At 42.2% G+C, this 22,781-nt stretch overlaps 1 protein-coding gene across 5 annotated transcripts in view; it reads right to left on the bottom strand.

Annotated features, from left to right (window-relative positions):
• LOC119791204 (HMG box transcription factor BBX) overlaps positions 1–17,657 on the bottom strand; it is a 38,792-nt gene extending 21,135 nt beyond the window's left edge. For 3 of the 5 annotated variants that reach the window (XM_038297168.1, XM_038297171.1, XM_038297170.1), the window contains exons 1-2: positions 11,787–11,940; positions 8,040–8,115 (exon numbers count right to left, since the gene is read on the bottom strand). In XM_038297168.1, coding sequence (XP_038153096.1) covers positions 8,040–8,101 — 62 coding nt within the window. In that variant the 5' untranslated portion in view covers positions 8,102–8,115; positions 11,787–11,940. Of the gene's footprint in view, positions 1–8,039; positions 8,116–11,786; positions 11,941–17,602 lie in introns of those variants that run through there. The other 2 variants (XM_038297169.1, XM_038297172.1) reach the window with 2 other exon arrangements.
• Between the last annotated feature and the right edge of the window lie 5,124 nt (positions 17,658–22,781).

The raw sequence follows: 22,781 nt of genomic DNA, 5'->3' as shown, positions 1-22,781 counted from the left end.
ATCTTTTCAAATGCGATATTAGTGACATTAATATTCAACAAAGGTCCCTATTCTGTCTCGCTATGCAGCAACAGGAAGAAAAACCATGCTGGACGATAATGCAGAGAGCAGTCTTTATTTTCAAACAGCAGCGCTAGCATCCATGTTTACTTCCATAAACTCGGAGCACGCTCGCTTCTGACATCATTACGTCATCCACTGCGCATGCGGAACACGTAAAGCTGGGCATACACTACAATGTTTTGCCCTTTTCGGGCCAATTCTCAAGTTGTTAGAGAATATTTTTCATCGGGCCGAGTTTCAGCCTCATGGTGCGTCCTGCATCGTGTAGTGTACAGGGGGTAACGAGGGGTGATTAGCGTCTCATGACCACCTCCCGATCAGGAATTGTAAGGTCCGGTCATAAGGTGTTTGAAATTCAGTCGGCCCTCCTGAGGTGCTGGTGGGTAAATCCTGCTGTTGAAGCAGATTTACCAGAACCTCGAGCACTGCGCATGTTTAAACGAGGGCGTTCATCTTCTTCTTCTTCCAGATTCAAGAGTCCAACCAGCGCCACCTCTCGTCCCTGACTCCTACGTGTGGTTTTTGGACGTGCAGTATCCCTGCACCCTTAATTGCAATGCATGATCAGAACTGAATTTTGCAAATAAATATGATTGATCAGCGAGCAGAAAAACGCTCAAAGGAAAAGAAAGACTTATTTTATGCTACGTTCACACCAGACGCAGCAAAATCGCGTCTGCTGCTTCATTTTTACTGCTTGTACCAGTTAGTTCTGACGCGCAGCTGAAGCAGCTTTGCTGCTCTGGCTGCGCGGTGCAAAAGTGTGTCTAACACGCGTTGGGCGGAGCTTCACTATCCTTTCTCTGCCTTGCAGCTATATTTGCTGTGATCAGTGGGAATAAAGTAGTTTTAATATGTTTTTAAGTGAGAAAATACACCTGAAAACATAATCAGTGCAGTCAGTTCATTCAGATTATCATCCTGCCTTCCAATATTTTTTTTGTCGGAGCCGCTCAGACCCCCACATACCAGCGGTGCGCCGACAGTAGGAATCCCTTCATCAGCAGCCTCTGGCCGGGTCGCCTCCTCGCAGCAGCAGCTGGTAGGTGTTTTTCATCTAAATAATCCAAACTGCAGGCAGCAGGATAATAAAAGCGAACATATTCTGCCGAAAGATTTCTGCATTTTAAGTTAATTTATACGTCAATAAACTGTTTTAGAGGAGGGATCACAGCGCTCTGTATCATCAGCGATGTGTCTCTCTCCCTGCCAGCTCCCAGATCAGCTTCTCTGATTGGTTGACGCGGCGCGTCGAGCAGCAAAAATTCAATTTTTCCATCTCGAGCAGCAGTGCGTCACACGCGTCACATGCTTAAACGCGCCCGACGCTCTGCTTCAGCTGCACCTGCTGCTCAAAACGCGCTGCGAGACCTTTTGCTGCGCCTATACGCGTGTCAACCATTGACTTTGCATGTAAACTCACCGCTTCTGTCACGCCAGCTGCGTCAGGTGTCAACGCAGCATTAGGCTTCAGAAGGTTTGCTGATGTCACTACAGTATAGAAACAAATGATAGTTTCTATACCGTTTACCATTCTATTGTAAAAGGGTTACTTGAAAATCTTGGAAGAAAAACCCAATAATCAAATTTATAAGCACTAATGTAATCTGATTAGTGACTCTATATATAACAATTGTGTTTTTTAGCAAGGGAAAATGTTCTGAATGTGACTCTGCTTTCAAAGGTGGGAAGGCACACACTAGTCAGGGATTCATCAGGCAGACACCATGTCTACTTTTAAGGCTAGGCTTAAAACTTTCCTCTTTGATAAAGCTTATAGTTAGAGTGGCTCAGGTTATCCTGAGCTATCTCTATAGTTATGCTGCTATAGGCTTAGACTGCTGGAGGACATAGGGACCCTTTTTCATCATTCTGCTTGATTTTATCTCTATTCTCCCACTCTGCAGAATCTGTTAGTGGACGGTGACCTGTCTAGGCTCTGTCTTTCAGCTACTCTGGCATTTTATATTTATTTATTCAAAAATATTTAAGCTGCAGATTCTAATTTTAATTCCTATATCTCTCAAAAATACATGAGAAAATGACTGCATAATTTTGGATGGAAATTTAAATTTGACATTGTTTTCAGAACAAAAGCAATAAAAATGTTTACATTTTCTTTAAAATTTGTCATGGTTAACACAGTATGAACTCTTTTTTGACAGTAAATCAAATATAAGAAATAGAAAAAACTATATCTATTTACAATTCTATTTATCATTCTCCTGATCTTTTCATGCAGGGGGTTCTCCATTCCATCTCCTTGAATTTGGAAATCAAGCCGCACCCGCTGAATATTGTTCTGTATGTTCATTCATTCGTTGTTGCTGAGTTAAGACAAAACGTTGTTGTTTACTCTATTTCTTTAACTTCAACTATAAATCTTGAACTACCAAAGCAGAAAACCTAAAATGTAGCACTTATATGGAGACTGTTTCAATGGCGGCTCCGTTTCCATTTCATGTTAAAGTACCGTCGACCCGAGGAGCTTAAAGGAAAAGTCCGGTCATATTCAGCGTACCCCCATACCACACCTGAGACACTTTATTACTGAATGTGTAAAATTTCTACAATCAAAGAAGTGTCCTACTATGACTATGAAGCTGATCACAGTGGGAAATTAGTCCCTAACTATGTAGGGGCAGTGATAGCCATGCTAACTATGTAGGGGCTGTGATAGCCATGCTAACTATGTAGGGGCTGTGATGGCCAATGTTAACTATGTAGGGGCTGTGATAGCCATGTTAACTATGTAGGGGCAGGGCTAGCCATGCTAACTATGTAGGGGCAGTGATAGCCATGTTAACTATGTAGGGGCAGTGATAGCCATGCTAACTATGTAGGGGCTGTGATGGCCAATGCTAACTATGTAGGGGCTGTGATGGCCAATGTTAACTATGTAGGGGCTGTGATGGCCAATGCCTATGTAGGGGCTGTGATAGCCATGCTAACTATGTAGGGGCTGTGATGGCCAATGTTAACTATGTAGGGGCTGTGATAGCCATGTTAACTATGTAGGGGCAGTGATAGCCATGCTAACTATGTAGGGGCTGTGATGGCCAATGCTAACTATGTAGGGGCTGTGATGGCCAATGCTAACTATGTAGGGGCTGTGATGGCCAATGTTAACTATGTAGGGGCTGTGATAGCCATGTTAACTATGTAGGGGCAGTGATAGCCATGCTAACTATGTAGGGGCTGTGATGGCCAATGCTAACTATGTAGGGGCTGTGATGGCCAATGCTAACTATGTAGGGGCTGTGATGGCCAATGCTAACTATGTAGGGGCTGTGATGGCCAATGCCTATGTAGGGGCTGTGATGGCCAATGCCTATGTAGGGGCTGTGATAGCCATGCTAACTATGTAGGGGCTGTGATGGCCAATGTTAACTATGTAGGGGCTGTGATAGCCATGTTAACTATGTAGGGGCAGGGCTAGCCATGCTAACTATGTAGGGGCAGTGATAGCCATGTTAACTATGTAGGGGCAGTGATAGCCATGCTAACTATGTAGGGGCTGTGATGGCCAATGCTAACTATGTAGGGGCTGTGATGGCCAATGTTAACTATGTAGGGGCTGTGATAGCCATGTTAACTATGTAGGGGCAGTGATAGCCATGCTAACTATGTAGGGGCTGTGATGGCCATGCTAACTATGTAGGGGCTGTGATGGCCAATGTTAACTATGTAGGGGCTGTGATGGCCAATGCCTATGTAGGGGCTGTGATAGCCATACTAACTATGTAGGGGCTGTGATGGCCAATGTTAACTATGTAGGGGCTGTGATAGCCATGTTAACTATGTAGGGGCAGTGATAGCCATGCTAACTATGTAGGGGCTGTGATGGCCAATGCTAACTATGTAGGGGCTGTGATGGCCAATGTTAACTATGTAGGGGCTGTGATAGCCATGTTAACTATGTAGGGGCAGTGATAGCCATGCTAACTATGTAGGGGCTGTGATGGCCAATGCTAACTATGTAGGGGCTGTGACAGCCATGCTAACTATGTAGGGGCTGTGATGGCCAATGCTAACTATGTAGGGGCTGTGATGGCCAATGCTAACTATGTAGGGGCTGTGATGGCCAATGCCTATGTAGGGGCTGTGATGGCCAATGCCTATGTAGGGGCTGTGATGGCCAATGCCTATGTAGGGGCTGTGATGGCCATGCTAACTATGTAGGGGCTGTGATAGCCATGTTAACTATGTAGGGGCAGGGCTAGCCATGCTAACTATGTAGGGGCAGTGATAGCCATGTTAACTATGTAGGGGCAGTGATAGCCATGCTAACTATGTAGGGGCTGTGATGGCCAATGCTAACTATGTAGGGGCTGTGATGGCCAATGCTAACTATGTAGGGGCTGTGATGGCCAATGTTAACTATGTAGGGGCTGTGATAGCCATGTTAACTATGTAGGGGCAGTGATAGCCATGCTAACTATGTAGGGGCTGTGATGGCCATGCTAACTATGTAGGGGCTGTGATGGCCAATGTTAACTATGTAGGGGCTGTGATGGCCAATGCCTATGTAGGGGCAGGGCTAGCCATGCTAACTATGTAGGGGCAGTGATAGCCATGTTAACTATGTAGGGGCAGTGATAGCCATGCTAACTATGTAGGGGCTGTGATAGCCATGCTAACTATGTAGGGGCTGTGACAGCCATGCTAACTATGTAGGGGCTGTGATGGCCAATGCTAACTATGTAGGGGCTGTGATGGCCAATGCCTATGTAGGGGCTGTGATGGCCAATGCCTATGTAGGGGCTGTGATGGCCAATGCCTATGTAGGGGCTGTGATAGCCATGCTAACCATGTAGGGGCTGTGATGGCCAATGTTAACTATGTAGGGGCTGTGATAGCCATGTTAACTATGTAGGGGCAGGGCTAGCCATGCTAACTATGTAGGGGCAGTGATAGCCATGTTAACTATGTAGGGGCAGTGATAGCCATGCTAACTATGTAGGGGCTGTGATGGCCAATGCTAACTATGTAGGGGCTGTGATGGCCAATGTTAACTATGTAGGGGCTGTGATAGCCATGTTAACTATGTAGGGGCAGTGATAGCCATGCTAACTATGTAGGGGCTGTGATGGCCATGCTAACTATGTAGGGGCTGTGATGGCCAATGTTAACTATGTAGGGGCTGTGATGGCCAATGCCTATGTAGGGGCTGTGATAGCCATGCTAACTATGTAGGGGCTGTGATGGCCAATGTTAACTATGTAGGGGCTGTGATAGCCATGTTAACTATGTAGGGGCAGTGATAGCCATGCTAACTATGTAGGGGCTGTGATGGCCAATGCTAACTATGTAGGGGCTGTGATGGCCAATGTTAACTATGTAGGGGCTGTGATAGCCATGTTAACTATGTAGGGGCAGTGATAGCCATGCTAACTATGTAGGGGCTGTGATGGCCAATGCTAACTATGTAGGGGCTGTGACAGCCATGCTAACTATGTAGGGGCTGTGATGGCCAATGCTAACTATGTAGGGGCTGTGATGGCCAATGCTAACTATGTAGGGGCTGTGATGGCCAATGCTAACTATGTAGGGGCTGTGATGGCCAATGCCTATGTAGGGGCTGTGATGGCCAATGCCTATGTAGGGGCTGTGATAGCCATGCTAACTATGTAGGGGCTGTGATGGCCAATGTTAACTATGTAGGGGCTGTGATAGCCATGTTAACTATGTAGGGGCTGTGATGGCCAATGCTAACTATGTAGGGGCTGTGATGGCCAATGCCTATGTAGGGGCTGTGATGGCCAATGCCTATGTAGGGGCTGTGATAGCCATGCTAACTATGTAGGGGCTGTGATGGCCAATGTTAACTATGTAGGGGCTGTGATAGCCATGTTAACTATGTAGGGGCAGGGCTAGCCATGCTAACTATGTAGGGGCAGTGATAGCCATGTTAACTATGTAGGGGCAGTGATAGCCATGCTAACTATGTAGGGGCTGTGATGGCCAATGCTAACTATGTAGGGGCTGTGATGGCCAATGTTAACTATGTAGGGGCTGTGATAGCCATGTTAACTATGTAGGGGCAGTGATAGCCATGCTAACTATGTAGGGGCTGTGATGGCCATGCTAACTATGTAGGGGCTGTGATGGCCAATGTTAACTATGTAGGGGCTGTGATGGCCAATGCCTATGTAGGGGCTGTGATAGCCATGCTAACTATGTAGGGGCTGTGATGGCCAATGTTAACTATGTAGGGGCTGTGATAGCCATGTTAACTATGTAGGGGCAGTGATAGCCATGCTAACTATGTAGGGGCTGTGATGGCCAATGCTAACTATGTAGGGGCTGTGATGGCCAATGTTAACTATGTAGGGGCTGTGATAGCCATGTTAACTATGTAGGGGCAGTGATAGCCATGCTAACTATGTAGGGGCTGTGATGGCCAATGCTAACTATGTAGGGGCTGTGACAGCCATGCTAACTATGTAGGGGCTGTGATGGCCAATGCTAACTATGTAGGGGCTGTGATGGCCAATGCTAACTATGTAGGGGCTGTGATGGCCAATGCCTATGTAGGGGCTGTGATGGCCAATGCCTATGTAGGGGCTGTGATGGCCAATGCCTATGTAGGGGCTGTGATGGCCATGCTAACTATGTAGGGGCTGTGATGGCCAATGTTAACTATGTAGGGGCTGTGATAGCCATGCTAACTATGTAGGGGCTGTGATGGCCAATGTTAACTATGTAGGGGCTGTGATAGCCATGTTAACTATGTAGGGTTAGTGATAGCCATGCTAACTATGTAGGGGCTGTGATAGCCATGCTAACTATGTAGGGGCTGAGATAGCCATGCTAACTATGTAGGGGCTGTGATGGCCAATGCTAACTATGTAGGGGCTATGATAGCCATGTTAACTATGTAGGGGCAGTGATAGCCATGCTAACTCTGTAGGGGCAGTGACAGCCATGCTAACTATGTAGGGGCTATGATAGCCAATGCTAACCATGCAGAGGAAGCGATAGTTAATGCTAACTATTTAGGGGCAGCGATAGCTAATGCTAACTATGCAGGGGCAGCGACAGCCGTGCTAACTATGTAGGGGCAGCAACAGCAGTTCTAACTATGTAGGGGCAGCGACAGCCGTGATAACTATGTAGGGGCAGCGACAGCCGTGCTAACTATGTAGCGGCAGCGACAGCCGTGCTAACTATGCATGATATGGAACCATCTAATGTCACTGCTGTCACTGTCACATGGAACCCCCTGCTGTCGCTGCCCCTACATAGTGAGCACTGCTGTTGCCGCCCCTACATAATGAGCACTGAAGCAACAGCAGTGCTCACTATGTAGGGGCAGTGACAGTAGGTGGTTCCATATCATGCATAGTGCTTTAGATTGAAAGACTATATTGATTAGGCTATGTATGCTTCCAAAAATAATAAATAATTCCATCATCTCCCTTCTTTTTTTTTTCAACTAGACTACTGACCGTGACACCACTACCAGAAGATGTCAGCAGTGAGGTGTTACTATATTTGGGCGAAAATGGCCGCTCCCAGACTCAGTGATCATGACGATAATTATTGTTTTTATTTATTTACTGATTAACGCTAAATTCATAAATTCAACATATTAATTTTAGTTATAATGACCCATTGATTATTCCTTGCTGACCGGACTTTTCCTTTAAATTACTTTACGTTTGGTCCAAAAATAAAAAGCTGGAGTTCTGCAGGAAACGTATACCTTTGCAGGGAGAAGATGCAAACTCCTTAGAGACAGCTACTGGCTGGATCAAACCTGCTGTCCTTTCTCCCCCAAGTAGCTTTAGTTAAAAGAATGATGATAATAAAATGTGATATGAGGTAAAATGTTTGCGTTTGACCTATATGTTTGGATTATTCTGGGTGTCATGGCACAAATGAAATCCAGACTCCATAAATGAATGATCTAATGATCAGAAACTACCTTTTTTTGTGTGGATGGATGCTGAGTGGAAAACAAGAATACTTACTGAAGAAAAAATGATGAAAATGCTGAATGAATGATGAAGACAAAGCTGGAACAACCCGTCATACAAAGATGATGACCTATAAAATAAAGACAGCGGTCTCAGTCATGCATTACTCTCATTACAGTCAGTCTGCAGACTACAGGCAGACAACCTTACAGTGACCCATCAGAATCAAACAGGCTTTAGGAGGATGGGAGCAGGGAGGTGCACAGATATAAACTAGAACACCTGCCGTTTTACGCTGATCAAAAGGAGTGCCATAATGATGATTCCTTTCTTTTTAACAGTGTAGCTTTAGTGTGTGGCCCATTTCTGGATTTAAAAACTTATACAGAAAACGCTAACTTTTATACTTTTGCAGGACAAACCTACCTCTCTCGCCTCATCCCCCACCAAAACTGAATGTTTTGAGATGGTTCATTACTTCACAGACACTAATGTTTCATTATACTGTGTCAGGGTTTATACAGGAAGGAGTTGCTCTAACTTAATATTTTTAATGCCCTTCAACAAGTACCCATGACTCATATAAATATAAATATATATATATATATATAAATATATATATATATATATGTGTGTGTGTGTGTGTGTGTGTGTGAAACAAGGCAAAATTCTTCATCATCTTTACTATAAACAGGCCCGATAACCTTGTGTTCAAGCCACTTTTGTTGAAATGTTCCTTTTCCCCATTCTCTAGCTTTTTCTCCACCTTGAGTTTCTTTTCCGAACATACGACTTTACCATGAACCGGAAGCTGTTCCGCACAAATAAGCGGGACCATTTTTATCGGACATAATATATCTGATGGAATTGTTTTCATTAGTGTTGCAGCACTGCCACTTTTTGGGCCAGATACCGATAACCGATACCTGGCTGTGCAGTATTGGCCGATACCACCTGTTGAAATTGATGTGTGTATAAATGAAGAACTGCATACTGCTTGGATGTAAAATAATTGCCATCATGGCTTTGTCAAGCTGCTGCCTGCCTTTGGGAAGCAGGAAACAGACTAATACAAAGTGAATCCAGTAGAACTTTTTATTGCCTACCTGGAACGGGTGACAATAGTTCAATAACCTTTTGGCTCTCTAAATGGTATTGGTGTCCTATTTGTTGGTACTCGATACCGATACCACCATTTTAGTGCTGGATCGGGGCCCCGCCCGATACTGGTATCGGTGCAACACTTGTTTTTATAAACTTTTAAATGCCAAGATAATCACATTCAATGAATGTAATGCCAATTAAGGCCTTAATTTAAAAATTAATTCAATGACTTTAATGACCTGCGGAAACCGAGTTTTTAACATTATCAATAGGCGTGTAAATCACACCCATCAGGGCGATTCCATTCAGTATCAATTTTCCTGACCCAACGACTCAAGAATAGATTATCTTTGTTTTCCTCCGCCATGTCTGCCTTGTCTATAGTTTCCATGTATTTTCACATGAAAGAATTGAGTGGGAAGAGGGTAGTGGTTTACAGAAGCGAGGTAGGAGGGCAAAATAGGTTTAGCGCCACCGCAGCACGGGAGTCCAAATGACGTCCAGGAGCAAATGGATGAAAATAGACCGGAGGAAAAAGAAAACTCTTGCGGACGTGTCGATGCTTTGGATCGGCGGCTGTCGTATCGATGCATCGATACAAAACTATTATTATTATTTACACCCCTATTTATCAAAGATATTTATCAGACAGAATCTGGCTAATGATTTAAAATAGGCGATTAGGCACTGCTTCTTCCCTACTAGAGCACCTGCCCCCCAACATGTGTACATGGCAGTGGATGGGACAGTTTGGGTGGATCATCAGTGCAGCTCAACCACCCAAAACATCAAGGCCCCTGAAAGCGAAGCTCTGAGGAGCAGTTCGGTCCAAATTGAACCTTTAAAGGAATAGTACACCCAAAACATGATTAGCCTTCATTTTCTACTCACCTCCATGCTGAACAACACTCTGGAGTACTTTTTTGATATCTCAAATGCATCTGGAGATCTGGGAGACTTCTTGCTGTCTGCTGACATTCAAATAATGGAGGTCTATGGCGCCCGAGACAGAAAGGTCCACAAAAGTCAACAAAAACTTGTCAATATTCCTCCATACTGCTCGTCCAATGTAATCCAAGTGTCCTGAGTGGGTAGCATCCAGAATTTACTCGAAACGAAGTCATTTAGAACGTTTTAGAGCCTAAACAGTAGTGTATAGGATTTCCTAATAGCGCCCCCATGCGCGCTCACGATTCTACGGAAGCCGGCAGACCAAACCAGCGCATTCAGCTCGGCAAAGAACTCATGCTCTTCCTCAACACTGAAGTCCTCAGACATTTTTCTTTCGTTGTTTCTTTCTTTGCACAGGTAAACAGCACATTTCTTCTTCTACGCTTGCATTATCGGCAGACCAGACGCTGAATGCGCACTTCCTTCCGGTTTGGTCTGCCGGCTTCCGTAGAATCGTGAGCGCGCATGGGGGCGCTATTAGGAAATCCTATACACTACTGTTTATGCTCTAAAAACATTCTAAATGACTTCGTTTCGAGTAAATTCTGGATGCTACCCACTCAGGACACTTGGATTACATTGGACGAGCAGTATGGAGGAATATTGACACGTTTTTGTGGACTTTTATGGACCTTTCTGTCTCGGGCGCCATGGACCTCCATTATTTGAATGTCAGCAGACAGCAAGAAGCCTCCCAGATCTCCAGATGCATTTGAGATATCAAAAAAGTACTCCAGAGTGTTGTTCAGCATGGAGGTGAGTAGAAAATGAAGGCTAATCATGTTTTGGGTGTACTATTCCTTTAAGCTTCACTTGTTTAAAGTGATGACGGCCGGACCGAGCAGCCACTGTTTACTGTCTTGTTGTGTTGAGCTCTCTCTGTGTGAGATTAGGAAGACCCGATGGCCAGCAGCCTGGATTCCTGCCTCTGAGCTCACAATGTTTTAATCTCTGAGCGAAACGTCGATCTGAGCTGAGATGAGCAGAACCAGAGCAGAACCGGAACAGAATAGAATCGGAGCAGAACCTGAGTCCATCTTGATGTTTAGTGGACCCCCCCCCCCTTCCCCAACTACAGTACTGAGGATTTTACTTCTGTCAAACTCCCCCCCCCCCCCCCTCCTCTTAATTATCAATATCAGCTGAAATAATCCAGAGGAACCGGATTAAATTTCTCCATTGATGACAAACCTCCTGCGTTTGGGCTCGATGTTTAGCAGAGCAGCGGCTCTCTGACAGGAATAAAGTAGCTAGTTAGCCTGCTAGCTTTGCTCCTGCTAACTGGACGCGTCATGGTTTAACAGCGCAGCGAGCACCGAGGTCCGGCGGAACCGGATCGGTACCAACTGGGTCAGAACCAGAGAGAAACTGCGATGGAAAGCCTTCTGTGGGCTTTTTGCAACTGTTCCTTTGAATGCGGCTGGAGCTGTGATGCAGATAGAGGGGGAGAGAGAGGGGGGCGAGGGGGGAGGGAGAGTCCTAGCACTTTAATTGCTTTTTACATTTTAAGCAAAGCATTTCTACGGCTGGAAACACACTGATTGCTGCGCAGCAACAGCCTCACTGATCTACTCGACCCGATGCTGCTTTTCAGCGGAGCGTCTCTGGAAGAGAGGCTGAAGAAGCGAGGAGGGAAAAAAAACAGCAGGCAGACATCATGTCCAGAGCAGCGATAGAGACAATTCCTCACAAAGCTGAGCGGGTTTTCCTCCCCGCGCCGAAGCGTCGTCTTTGGGAAGGTCATACCTGAAGTACCGCCGTCAGGAAGCAGCCGGAGCCTCTCATCATCATCGGTCCCGTTCACATTTTTAACTTATTGACACATGACAACACTTCAGCACTTGCTGTACTGAGAACAGTTCCGTTAAGTTAAACGGCTGGTCGCAGAGTAACCGGAAGTTTTGACATTTCAAAATAAAAGGGCTACTCCCTGACAGAGGTGGATTTAGGAAATGGGGGGCCCTAGGCAAAGACAGGCAGGGGCCCCTCTGAATGAAGAAGTCAACACATAGAACAGACCCATTATACAGATAGAGAAATGTTCTCTCTTCTTCTCTTATTGTTCCTGTTCTTGTTGTTTTCCTCTCTATGTTTTCATGCTGTCTCTAAAGGAATGAAAGATTTTTTCCAAGCACTAAGCTCACTTAGCTGATTGCTCCTTCCTGTGTTTCCAAAAAGGCCAAAGTAAATAACCCAGTCCTTCTTTTCACTGTAGACAAGCCATGATCTGCTTATCTGTTCTCCATTTTTCATTTGGATGAAATAATAGCTGCATGAATCATGACAGCAGACAAGATAGAGGAGAGCAGGAGGCGGGGTTACCAATCTACTGGCTCTGGAGAGCATAGTTCGCTGCTTTTAGATGTTGGCGCCAAAGTCTCCAGTAGCAGGAAAAAGTTGCTAGAATAGGAATAGTTGTATTAACCATACATGTAAACTAACTATTCACTTTGGAAAATAAATATTGAGCTTGCTTTTTTAGTTTGGAACTGTGATTTTTATAAATTAATGATGTAGTGAGAAAATAACCTTCTTATAACGCACTAAATAATCATAAATATCGCTTCTAATTTTTGACTAAACTTTATAAACGGCACCCCTCTAAATTTCCACTCTGTAGCCTTTTTAGATCCTTACTTTTTGCAAACTCAAGGGAGAAGTCCGGTCAACTCAGTGAATTAGATCATTCATTTATGGACTCTGGATTTCATTTGTGCCATGACACCCAGAATAAATCCAAACATATAAGTCAAACATAAACATTTTACCTCATGTTACATTTTATTATTATCATTCTTTTAACTAAAGCTACTTGGGGGAGAAAGGACAGCAGGTTTGATCCAGCCAGTAGCTGTCTCTAAGGAGTTTGTGTCTTCTCCCTGCAAAGGTATATGTTACCTGCAGAACTCCAGCTTTTTATTTTTGGACCAAACGTAAAGTAATTTAAAGGAAAAGTCCGGTAAACAAGGAATAATCAATGGGTCATTATTTATCGTAAATCCTCTAATATAGAACTTTATTTCACTCAGGAACATCTTGGTCCAGGCCATTATTGGAAGGAGGCCAGAAATAGAGGCAGGCCTCTATTTCTATTAGACCAGTGGAACGAATAAAAACCAGATTTTGTGTCTCTTTGAACCTATAAAATACTAGCTTATTTTTATTGAAAAAGTACAGTTACCATAACGGTATACAGAACATTATTCAGACATCTTCCAACAGCTGCAATTTTTCTGCACAGCAATAGACTGGAATCTTGGCCAAACTGGCTTGCTAAACAAAGTTAAAAAAAAATAATGGAAACTCTTCTGCCATCACAGCAAAATTTTATTTGAGGCAGACTAAGTGGAAGTAGGCTACCAGTATCATATATTTCAAGGGAAATTCAGAACAACGAAGGCCGATGAAATTCTGTCATTTTAAGGCCACTACGATCTCTGTGTAAGAATGGGACTTCCCATGCTAATGGCTTGGATGCGTTAGCAAACATTGCCACCCTGTGGTACCTGCATGTTACTATCACAAGTCGTTGAGGACTGCCCAGGACAGCGTCATAGCCCCGGCCTGAAGTTTTTTCTGAAGTTTATTTCTTGGGAATAACCAGATGTTCAAGTGTGAGAGAGATCTTTGTGCAGGGGGTGGGTTTAGTTTCATGGGAGAGAGAAAGTGTTGGGGTGTTTTGGTTTGTGTTTAGAATGATTAAGTCAGAGAGAGCTCTATCTCACTCTCCATCTGAAGGACAATAAATAAAATTGATTATCTTGCAAAAAAATGCTTCCGACTCAGATTCCTAACCTCACAGAAAATAAAAAAGATAATTTTCCTCATGGTAACTGAGTCTGGGAGCGGCCATTTTTGCCCAAATATAGTAACCCCTCCCTCCTGCCATCTTCCAGCAGTGACGTCACGGTGCGGTAAGCCTAGCGCCATTCTCTTTACAAGCTAAATCAATGGGAACTACTAGACACATCTGCAATCAACAACAATTATTGAAGATTTCCAGAGGACTTCACCATTGAAATTCACCAGAGCTATAGTGAAACTGACAATGCCCACGTGCATGGCAGCTGGATGCTGGAATACATCGGGTAAAAGTGGAAAAAAAGAGTTATTCCACCTTTCTGATTCCTGATCCTCCACGGACGGGTTGGTCGTTGGATCGCCAACTTGAAGAGGGAGGATTTGCCATCAAACTTCTGGCCAGAGAAAAAACCCGTAATATGTAGCCAACATTTGGAAGAAGAATGTTTTCAAGATGACTTGGATAATAGCGCGTTGTGACAAACACCAGATACAGCACTGGGACTTGATCAACAGCCGATACCGCACCGTGACGTCACAAACCAGTAGGTGGCAGTAGTGTTCTTTGACAAACATGGATGCCTCCACTAAAGCACATTCACATGAAAATTACTCTGAATTAAAAACACTGATCATTTATTGAACAGGATGTTATTATGTCATATTTAAAATACTTATAGAAGTTTGAATTCCGAATATGAACAGACTTTTACTTAAACTCTGCTGTTTGTAAAGTTAAGCAGTCAAAAATTAGGAGCAGTATTTATTGTTATTTAGCGTGATTTAAGAGAAAATTAAGGGCGTTATTTTTTTCCAAGTCATATTTTCAATATGTAACTCATTCATTCATAAATATCAAAGTTCCAAACTAATTATTTATTTAAAAAACTATTTAGTTTGTAAAATAAATAATTAGCTTGCTTATTAATGTTTTACTTGCAAGCTATGCGCTGATGTATGTGTCCACATACATCAGTGGCATTCATCCGGCTGAAGCACCTGAGGAGGAGATGATCATGGACACTCTCCCCCACCCTAAAGTTGTTTTGCTCTAGCTGAACCTCAGACCTCAGAATTCTTCAGATCGGTAATTTCTGATGCACTTTTACATACAGTAAGATTGTCCTTTTTATATGGTAAATGTTTAAAATTACTCACCAACACTGTGCATTTGATCACTCATCTCCATAATAAATTAGGGGTGTCAACAATAATCGATTCAGCGATGCATTGCAATGCGGGGCATGCACGATTCAGCATCGATGCGGCAACGTGCCATAATCGATTATGTCAATGTTTATTTTCTGGCCTCAAATGGACAAGTTGTGAAGTTTCAATTACTTCCAGGGGCATACCAACAACAATCAAAATGGCTGAGGCGGAGGGAGATGACCGCGATAGACGGGTATGCCTAATTAAAAACGCACCAAAAGCTTGGAAAGCGGATATCTGGGCACATTTCGGATTTTACGAAGTCAATGGGATTTTGATGCATTGCAATGCATCGTAGAATCGAATTGAATCGAATCGTTACCTGGTGAATCGTAATCGAATCGAATCGTGAGGGCAGTGCCAATGCACACCCCTATAATAACAATATTTCAACTTTAACCACTAGGACTGCAACTAACAATTATTTTGCAAATCAATTAATCTCTGGATTATTTTTTCAGCTAATAATCAGATAGCCAAAGGTTCCTTAAAGAAGATTTTTTAAAATAAATTAAACCAGGTGAAACTAAAACGTTTCCACTTGAGCAGGAGGGATTTACCATTAGGCAAAACTAGGCAGTTGCCTGGGGCCCCAAGTTCCTGGGGGGCCCATAAAACTCTCTTTACATGTATGGTTAATAAAGGTATTCCTTATTTTTGCACATTAATTATGTTTTTGGTAAAAAAAATCTTGTGGCTAAAATGTCATCATAACGCTTATAATATCAAGTGTTTCTCAGCCCCCCCCATCAGTGTCCACCATATTGGATCAGTCCATTTGCTGCACATGTTCAGAAAGGTCCAAACAGACAGCAGCAAACCATTTGAAAAGAAATGATGCAAAGAGCAGTGTTGCCAACTTAGCGCTTTAGTCGCTATATTTAGCCACTTTTCAGACCCCTCTAGCACTTTGATTTCTAAAAAGCTCCTAGCGCCAAATCTAGAGACTTTTTTTCTGCTACTGGAGACTTTGGCGACAACATCTAAAAGCAGCGAACTCTGCTCTCCAGAGCAAGTAGATTGGTAACCCCGCCTCCTGCTCTCCTCTATGTTGTCTGCTGTCATGATTCATGCAGCTATTATTTCATCCAAATGAAAAATGGAGAACAGAGAAGCAGATCATGGCTTGTCTACAGTGAAAAGAAGGACTGGGTTATTTACTTTGGCCTTTTTGGAAACACAGGAAGGAGCAATGAAACAACAAGAAAAGGGACAAGAAGAGAGGGACAAAACCTAGAATAAATAATGGATGTCTATTCTATTAACTTTCTTTATCTGTATAATGGATCTGTTTTATGTGTAGTATTCTCAATTCAGAGGCCCCCTGCCTGTCTTTGCCTAGAGCCCCAAATTTCCCAAATCCTCCCCTGCACTTGAGAAGTTTTGGATAAAGCAGATTGACAGACAAAAAAGTTATTTTTTTTTTATATGAAATGCAAAATACTTATATATTTTTTTATAATATTGGTACAGTTACTGATCTAAGTGGGTTGCTCTGTCAGTTAAAGGCATGTTTTACAGTCTTTACACTCCATTTAACAAGGAATCAATTACAAAATTAGTTAATGATTATTTAAAAAAAAATCTGTTAATCTGATTAATTGTCTCAGGCCTATAAACCACATTAACTTACATTAACAAAACATTTGGAGCACATGGCTTTCTTTTCTATTGATTTTGATTGCTATAACCATATGGTAATCTTATTGATCCTTTTCTACATTTTATTTTATAAACTTTACTGTAAATGCTGCTTCAGAGTTCCGCAACTTTGCTTTTACAAGTAAGTCTGGAGTGGAAGGTCTATGAAAACATCCTGTAAATGAGAAGCACCTATAATTTGATTATTGGGTGATAATGATACAGAGGAGGGTTAGGGCCACTGAAGAAAAAATAAAAAAGTTTACTGATTTTTAGATTTGATTTCAGCATAATATGAGAAATAAAGTCAGAATTCTGACTTTTTTCTCATATTATCCTGAAATTAAATGTAAAAATCAGTGGCCCTGATCGTCTTCCGTATGATGATGACGGACTGACTGTGCATTACCTTTATTTACACATCTAAACCGGATGTGACCGTTGTTGCTCTGGGTTACTTGTACAGATGCAAGAAAACGCAGCTTTTCGGAGATGAACAGTGTAATCCACAACGATGAAACATTTAACGAGTTAGAGCAGAAAAAGTGCGGCCGTCTGGAGTCGATCCTGACTAAAAGATGCACTTGTTCAGTCACATCGTGCAGCTAAAGTTGCTTTCGTTTTCCCCAAACAGGCAGAAAAGGTTGAAGTGAGCAGTCCCCTCCCCCGGCTCACAGCGCTTCTTACCAGGCTGGGCTGGCCTCCAAACCACATCCCTGACTTTACTTCAGACCTATTCAAACCATGACAACCGATTCTAAAAAATCCGAAGCTTCCATCGAAACGGCTGAGCGCAGATTATCACTCCAATATCTCCAGCTTCCTGCTCTGTGAGGCTCTGCAGCCACAGAGTTGGGAAAATGTTACCGTAAAAAGTTACATTTGAAACGCACCAAAGCGCTACGTACCTGTCGATTCACGCCATAAAGCAACAACTACAACCCCGTTAAAGCTTAAGGTTTGAAATTGATCAAGTTTTACTGTACATAGTGACAAAACCCACTCCTAGCGGGAAACGCCGCGTGTGATTGGACGTTCACTTTGATAGACAGCTGCAACGCACCAATGAAAAGCTTCGTAAATTGTCAAAATTGTATTTCATTCAATGGATGTTCGGGTTCAGGAAATAAAGGTTCTGATGAAATATAAAGCCTGTTAACTGTCCCGTTCATTTCCTTATCTATTCAGTTTATTTCTATAGTGCCAATTAACAACACATGTCATCTGAAGCAACTTTACAGTTCACCAGATCATCCAGTTAGATTGATTCAAAGTTTTCTAAGGAAGACCAGCTGACTGAATCAACTCTGTGACTCTAAGGCGATACCTCACACTAAGCATGTTTTTAGGGACAGTGGAGAGGAAAACACTAGATGTCCCGGATAATTTCAGTTTTCCTGCAAGCCCCCCTCCCCTCTTCAAGTTTGTGTATTCACTCTACCTTGCTAACTGTCCTTGTAATGCAAATAACCTGCGATGTGACCAGCCCTTCTACATGAGACTGGATAGGGGCTGAAACAAACTGGCATCAGAACAAGAGCATGCTCCAAACACTTTTTATTACCTTCCCCTGCAACATCAGACCTTTTTGAAGGAATATCTTCATAAGTCATATCTAAATCTTTTATTTAGGCAAACCTATTGAACAACCAGATATCATACGGGTCCTAGTTCCTGAGCTGAGAACAGGTCATAGCCATGCTTTTCCAACAAGGCAAGGCAGAGACTATTTATATTGTCCATTCACCAACAGACTCATTTATATTGCAAAGCTCACTATGTGAAAGAAACCTAGAGAATAATTGTATTTTGTTTTCATGTCATTCAACATTTCAGCTTAGAGAATGATAAACAGTATGATTTCTGTAAAGCAGTTAGATTTAGCTCACCCAAGGATAAGCACTACATACGAAGCTACCATTGTCCCATTTAGCAGTTTTTACAAACCCAACATGAGTCCTTCCTGCATTAATGACAGTTATACTTTGTGCAGTGCACACACGCTCAGTGCTGTGGTTCCTGTTGCAGAGATTACACACCTGGCCTGCTTATAATAACAATGAAAAAAATCTGAAAAAATAGAGGGCCCGAATAAAGAAAATCATCAACACGTAAAGGTTGGGAGACATTTTTAATGATCTGTTACTTTAAACAGAATTTAAAACTGAAATAAAATGAGGTGTTTATGCATCCATGTTATACACTGGATAAATAAGAAAATATATATATATATAAAAAATAAACTTTTGGAATCTAAAGTGCTTTTTGAGGTAGAGAACAACAACCAATCAGTTTGATATATAGACAATTTCCTAACTCACATGTTTTATAAAACACCTGAACTGAGCGTTTGTTATTTTTCTTTCTTTTTTCTGTCTTAATGTTGGCAGTGGGCTTCATGCTGCCCTGCAAGGCTTTAAACCTGGGTTTGAATGGAGACTAAGCCATTCTAAAGCACATATCAAGGAGCTGATTTTGAGCCTGGATCCAGATTTATTGTTGATTCTGTTCATGGTGGAGAATCCTGCTTCACAGCAGCAGGTTGAGCCAAACATCCTCTAAATGTGCAGGGTCATCTTTGAGCACGCCATTTCACTTTTCTTTCACCAGTTCACCGCAGTTCTTCCAGCAGTCCACACTTTATCTGCTCTCTTTTTCTCATCATCTTCTCCTTCTTTCCCATCGCCCGGCTTGCCAAAGGTTTGCATGTTGTGTCTAAAAGTAGCAGCAGCAGCAACCCAGACTGACAGCTCATTGGCTCATTTGGATCACGTGCAGCCTCCGGAAGGCTTTACCGTATTAACGGAAGATTCGCAGCAAGTGAAGTTAGACACTGCCATCAGATAACCCAAAGTCATTTATAAATGTTTTAAATCAAGCTGGGTCCAGATTAGCCAGCAGGCGGGTCCGACCACGGTCCACTAATCTGTGACCTCTGGCCTAAAGGTTCATTACTTGATGCTTCATTTATTGCTCACTATTGAGCAGCACCCACACTATGACAGCCCCCATATTGTAAAAAAAAAAACAGAAAACAGCAATGAGTGCAATATTGTCAAAATAATGTTTGTTGTTACATGCCTGTGTCATTACTTTTAAGCTATTAGAATGATTTATACCAAAAATAATTCTTCTAAAGAGTAGACTTTCTAAGGCATTTGTTTTAGTTGATGTCTTGGACTGACTTTCTGTGAATTCTTGAGATCCTCTATAGTTCATTCTTCCAACAGCATTCAGTCTTTTTCTCCTGTGTGAGACTGAGAGATTGCTGATCAAACAACTTTATTTGATATTTCTAGTGGATGAATATTTGGGTTAAAGTTATCAAAAAATCTTTATCTGCTTATTTAGACAATAAACAATATATTACAAAATTGAAAAAAATTGGTTATTTCTTTCTTCTGCTGTTTTCCCTCCCTGAAATGATTATTTATTCCTCTCACTAGTTTCCTTCGGTTTATATTCTGTTCAGCCTGACCATTCAGGGCCAGATCATTATTTGTCTTCTGTTAGTTTGTGTAGTTCTGTTTATTCCAAGGTACATTTCCCGGATCCTGGCGGCCAGTGGAAAGAGGGTTTTATGTCTGTCTCGTCTCCTGCTCCTCCCCTGCTGAGTCCTCTGGGTGACCGCCTGGTCACGTTTCTGGACTCAGAAGCGTGGAACTCTAAGATGCCAGGATCAGCTTCCTGCCAATGCTCTGGAGATGCAGCACCGGGAACCCTTTGGGTGACGCGCACTGCGTCAGCTATTAGCCCATCTGCTGGTTTGCGCCCCTTCAGGGGTGATGGACTAAAGTGGTAAATCAGGTAAGAGACTCACTGGTCATCTTTTGTCAGATGATTGTGGTCACTTACCTGTGTTCCTCCCACCAGAGTGTCTGTGATTGGGCGGCCGTTTCATGACATAGATAGATTAATAGCGTCAACTAATTTTAGGATAGAAATTTCATACACAGGTTGGTGTTTGTCTGTGGTGTATGATTTCTCATCAACGGTTCTCAACAGGGGCGGATTTAGGAAAATTTTGGCTCCTAGACACCCTGAGACACACTTAGTACAAGCTTTCTGATGGCATTTTAGTGAAAGGATTTTTATCAGAAACATAATTAATGTGCACAAATAAGGAATAGTTGTATTAACCATACATGAAAACAGAATTCTATGGGGCCCTAGGCAACTGCCTAGTATTGCCTAATGGTAAATCCCCCCCTGGTTCTGTAATGCTGATGCATGTGAGAACAGCAGAGAGGAACATGGGGGCTCCTTTTTCCCACCATAAAAGACATTTCATCCCAGCGCTGCGTGTCCCGAGCCCGTATCATCATCAATGACCCCTCAGCCCCCCACCACGGACTGTTCTCCCTGCTGCCCTCTGGGAAGAGGCTTCACAGCATTCAATGCAGGACCAGCAGGTTCTGCAGCAGCTTCTTCCCCACCGCCACCAGACTGCTGAACTGTTGAGAATACTCTAAATCATGTCAAAGACTCTGCATCAAACTGACCATATCAATGTGTTTTTTCCACCATGTTTTTCCACCCACAATATTTAGATTTGATCACTGCAGTACTTTAAGACAATGGAAATGTCATGAGATCTGTACAAAACTAAACAAACTTTGTATACATAAAATGACAAATATTTTCTAATTCATTACTGTAGACAGCACAACACAGACAAACTAACATGTAAAAAGACACAAAGTAAGTGCTAGTGATGAAATTGCCATCAGTTAGAGTGGAAACATACTTTATTAAACCTTGTTTTGAGTAGTAATTCAAAGATCTTCATTTCTTTTGATTCTCCATTATTCTCTGAGATAAATCTGTTATCATACTCTCAGATGGTTTATCTGCTGATACACGACAAAACTAGCTGCAACAACCCATGGAACAGCATGTTTAATAGCACTTTTATTTTTAAAACCGACACATGAAATGAAGCAATGACATGATAAGAGTAATGTGATTCATCTGCTGATATCTAATTTAGCGGCTGCATCCTCCGAAGGCTGGATTTGTAGGCCGATAACATCATAACTCGGCGCCAAGGTCTGTTCTATTTGCAAGACTTCTCATTATGCACATACCTCTAAAACACTTAAACCTAGATGCCTCATTGGATGCTGGCCGATGTACCTAGTGGGCGGTCATCTTGGATCGGACCACAGTTCGGACAGCTGCTGTCAGAATGAATAGGTGGCGCCTTAGATCTAATTTTCATCACATGAAAGACGAGTCAGAGATAATGTTAAAATAATCTCTAACATGTCACAACCCTTTAGAACAGCGGTCCCCAACCTTTTTTGCACCACGGACCGCTATACGTCAGAGAAAATGACAGACGAAGTGTGCTCCTGATGTCCAGTATGCTCCGTAGCTTTGTTTTGGTCGCTGTAACCGCAGAAAATCCCGCTTCACAAAGACAGGATGTTATAGATAGGATGAGTCTGGAACTGAATTAACCTGTGTCAAGAGGCACAGATGCACCGACTGATGTAACTGGGAGAGAATACCGCAATTTTTTATATTTTTCAAAATAAAACATCACTCAGACTCTGATTGGCGATAAATTAAATATATATATATATATATATATATATATATATATATATATATATATATATATATATATATATATATATATATATATATATATATATATATATAATTTTTTTTTCCTGTGCGGCCCGGAACCAAATGACCCACGGACCGGTACCGGTCCGCGGCCCGGTGGTTGGGGACCGCTGCCTTAGAAGACCAAAACAAATTATAAAATTAGCTTTCAGTTAGATTACACAGATTTACTCAGATTAAAAACTATTCAAACTGAACTCAAACTGGGTGAGATATATGCATAAGTTATATATTTCGCAAATAAATGTTAATATGATGAATACAACATTTATAGATAATATATTAGAATTATTATATATATTTGTATAGTATATTAGTATTATTTTTATTCAGTATTTTAAAGGATTGCTATTTGATAATGAGTATTATGGTCTATAGAGGAAAATTTGCAGTAATGTGATTAAGAAAAGAGAGTAAAGTTATTATTTTGTTTTTTAATTAATTAATTATTAT

Source organism: Cyprinodon tularosa, unplaced genomic scaffold (assembly GCF_016077235.1).
Source record: "Cyprinodon tularosa strain WSP-4 unplaced genomic scaffold, ASM1607723v1 ctg384, whole genome shotgun sequence".
In the NCBI taxonomy this organism is placed as follows: Eukaryota; Metazoa; Chordata; class Actinopteri; order Cyprinodontiformes; family Cyprinodontidae; genus Cyprinodon; species Cyprinodon tularosa.
Note: the sequence above shows the minus strand (reverse complement) of the source record. Positions and strands in the feature narration are given on the sequence as shown.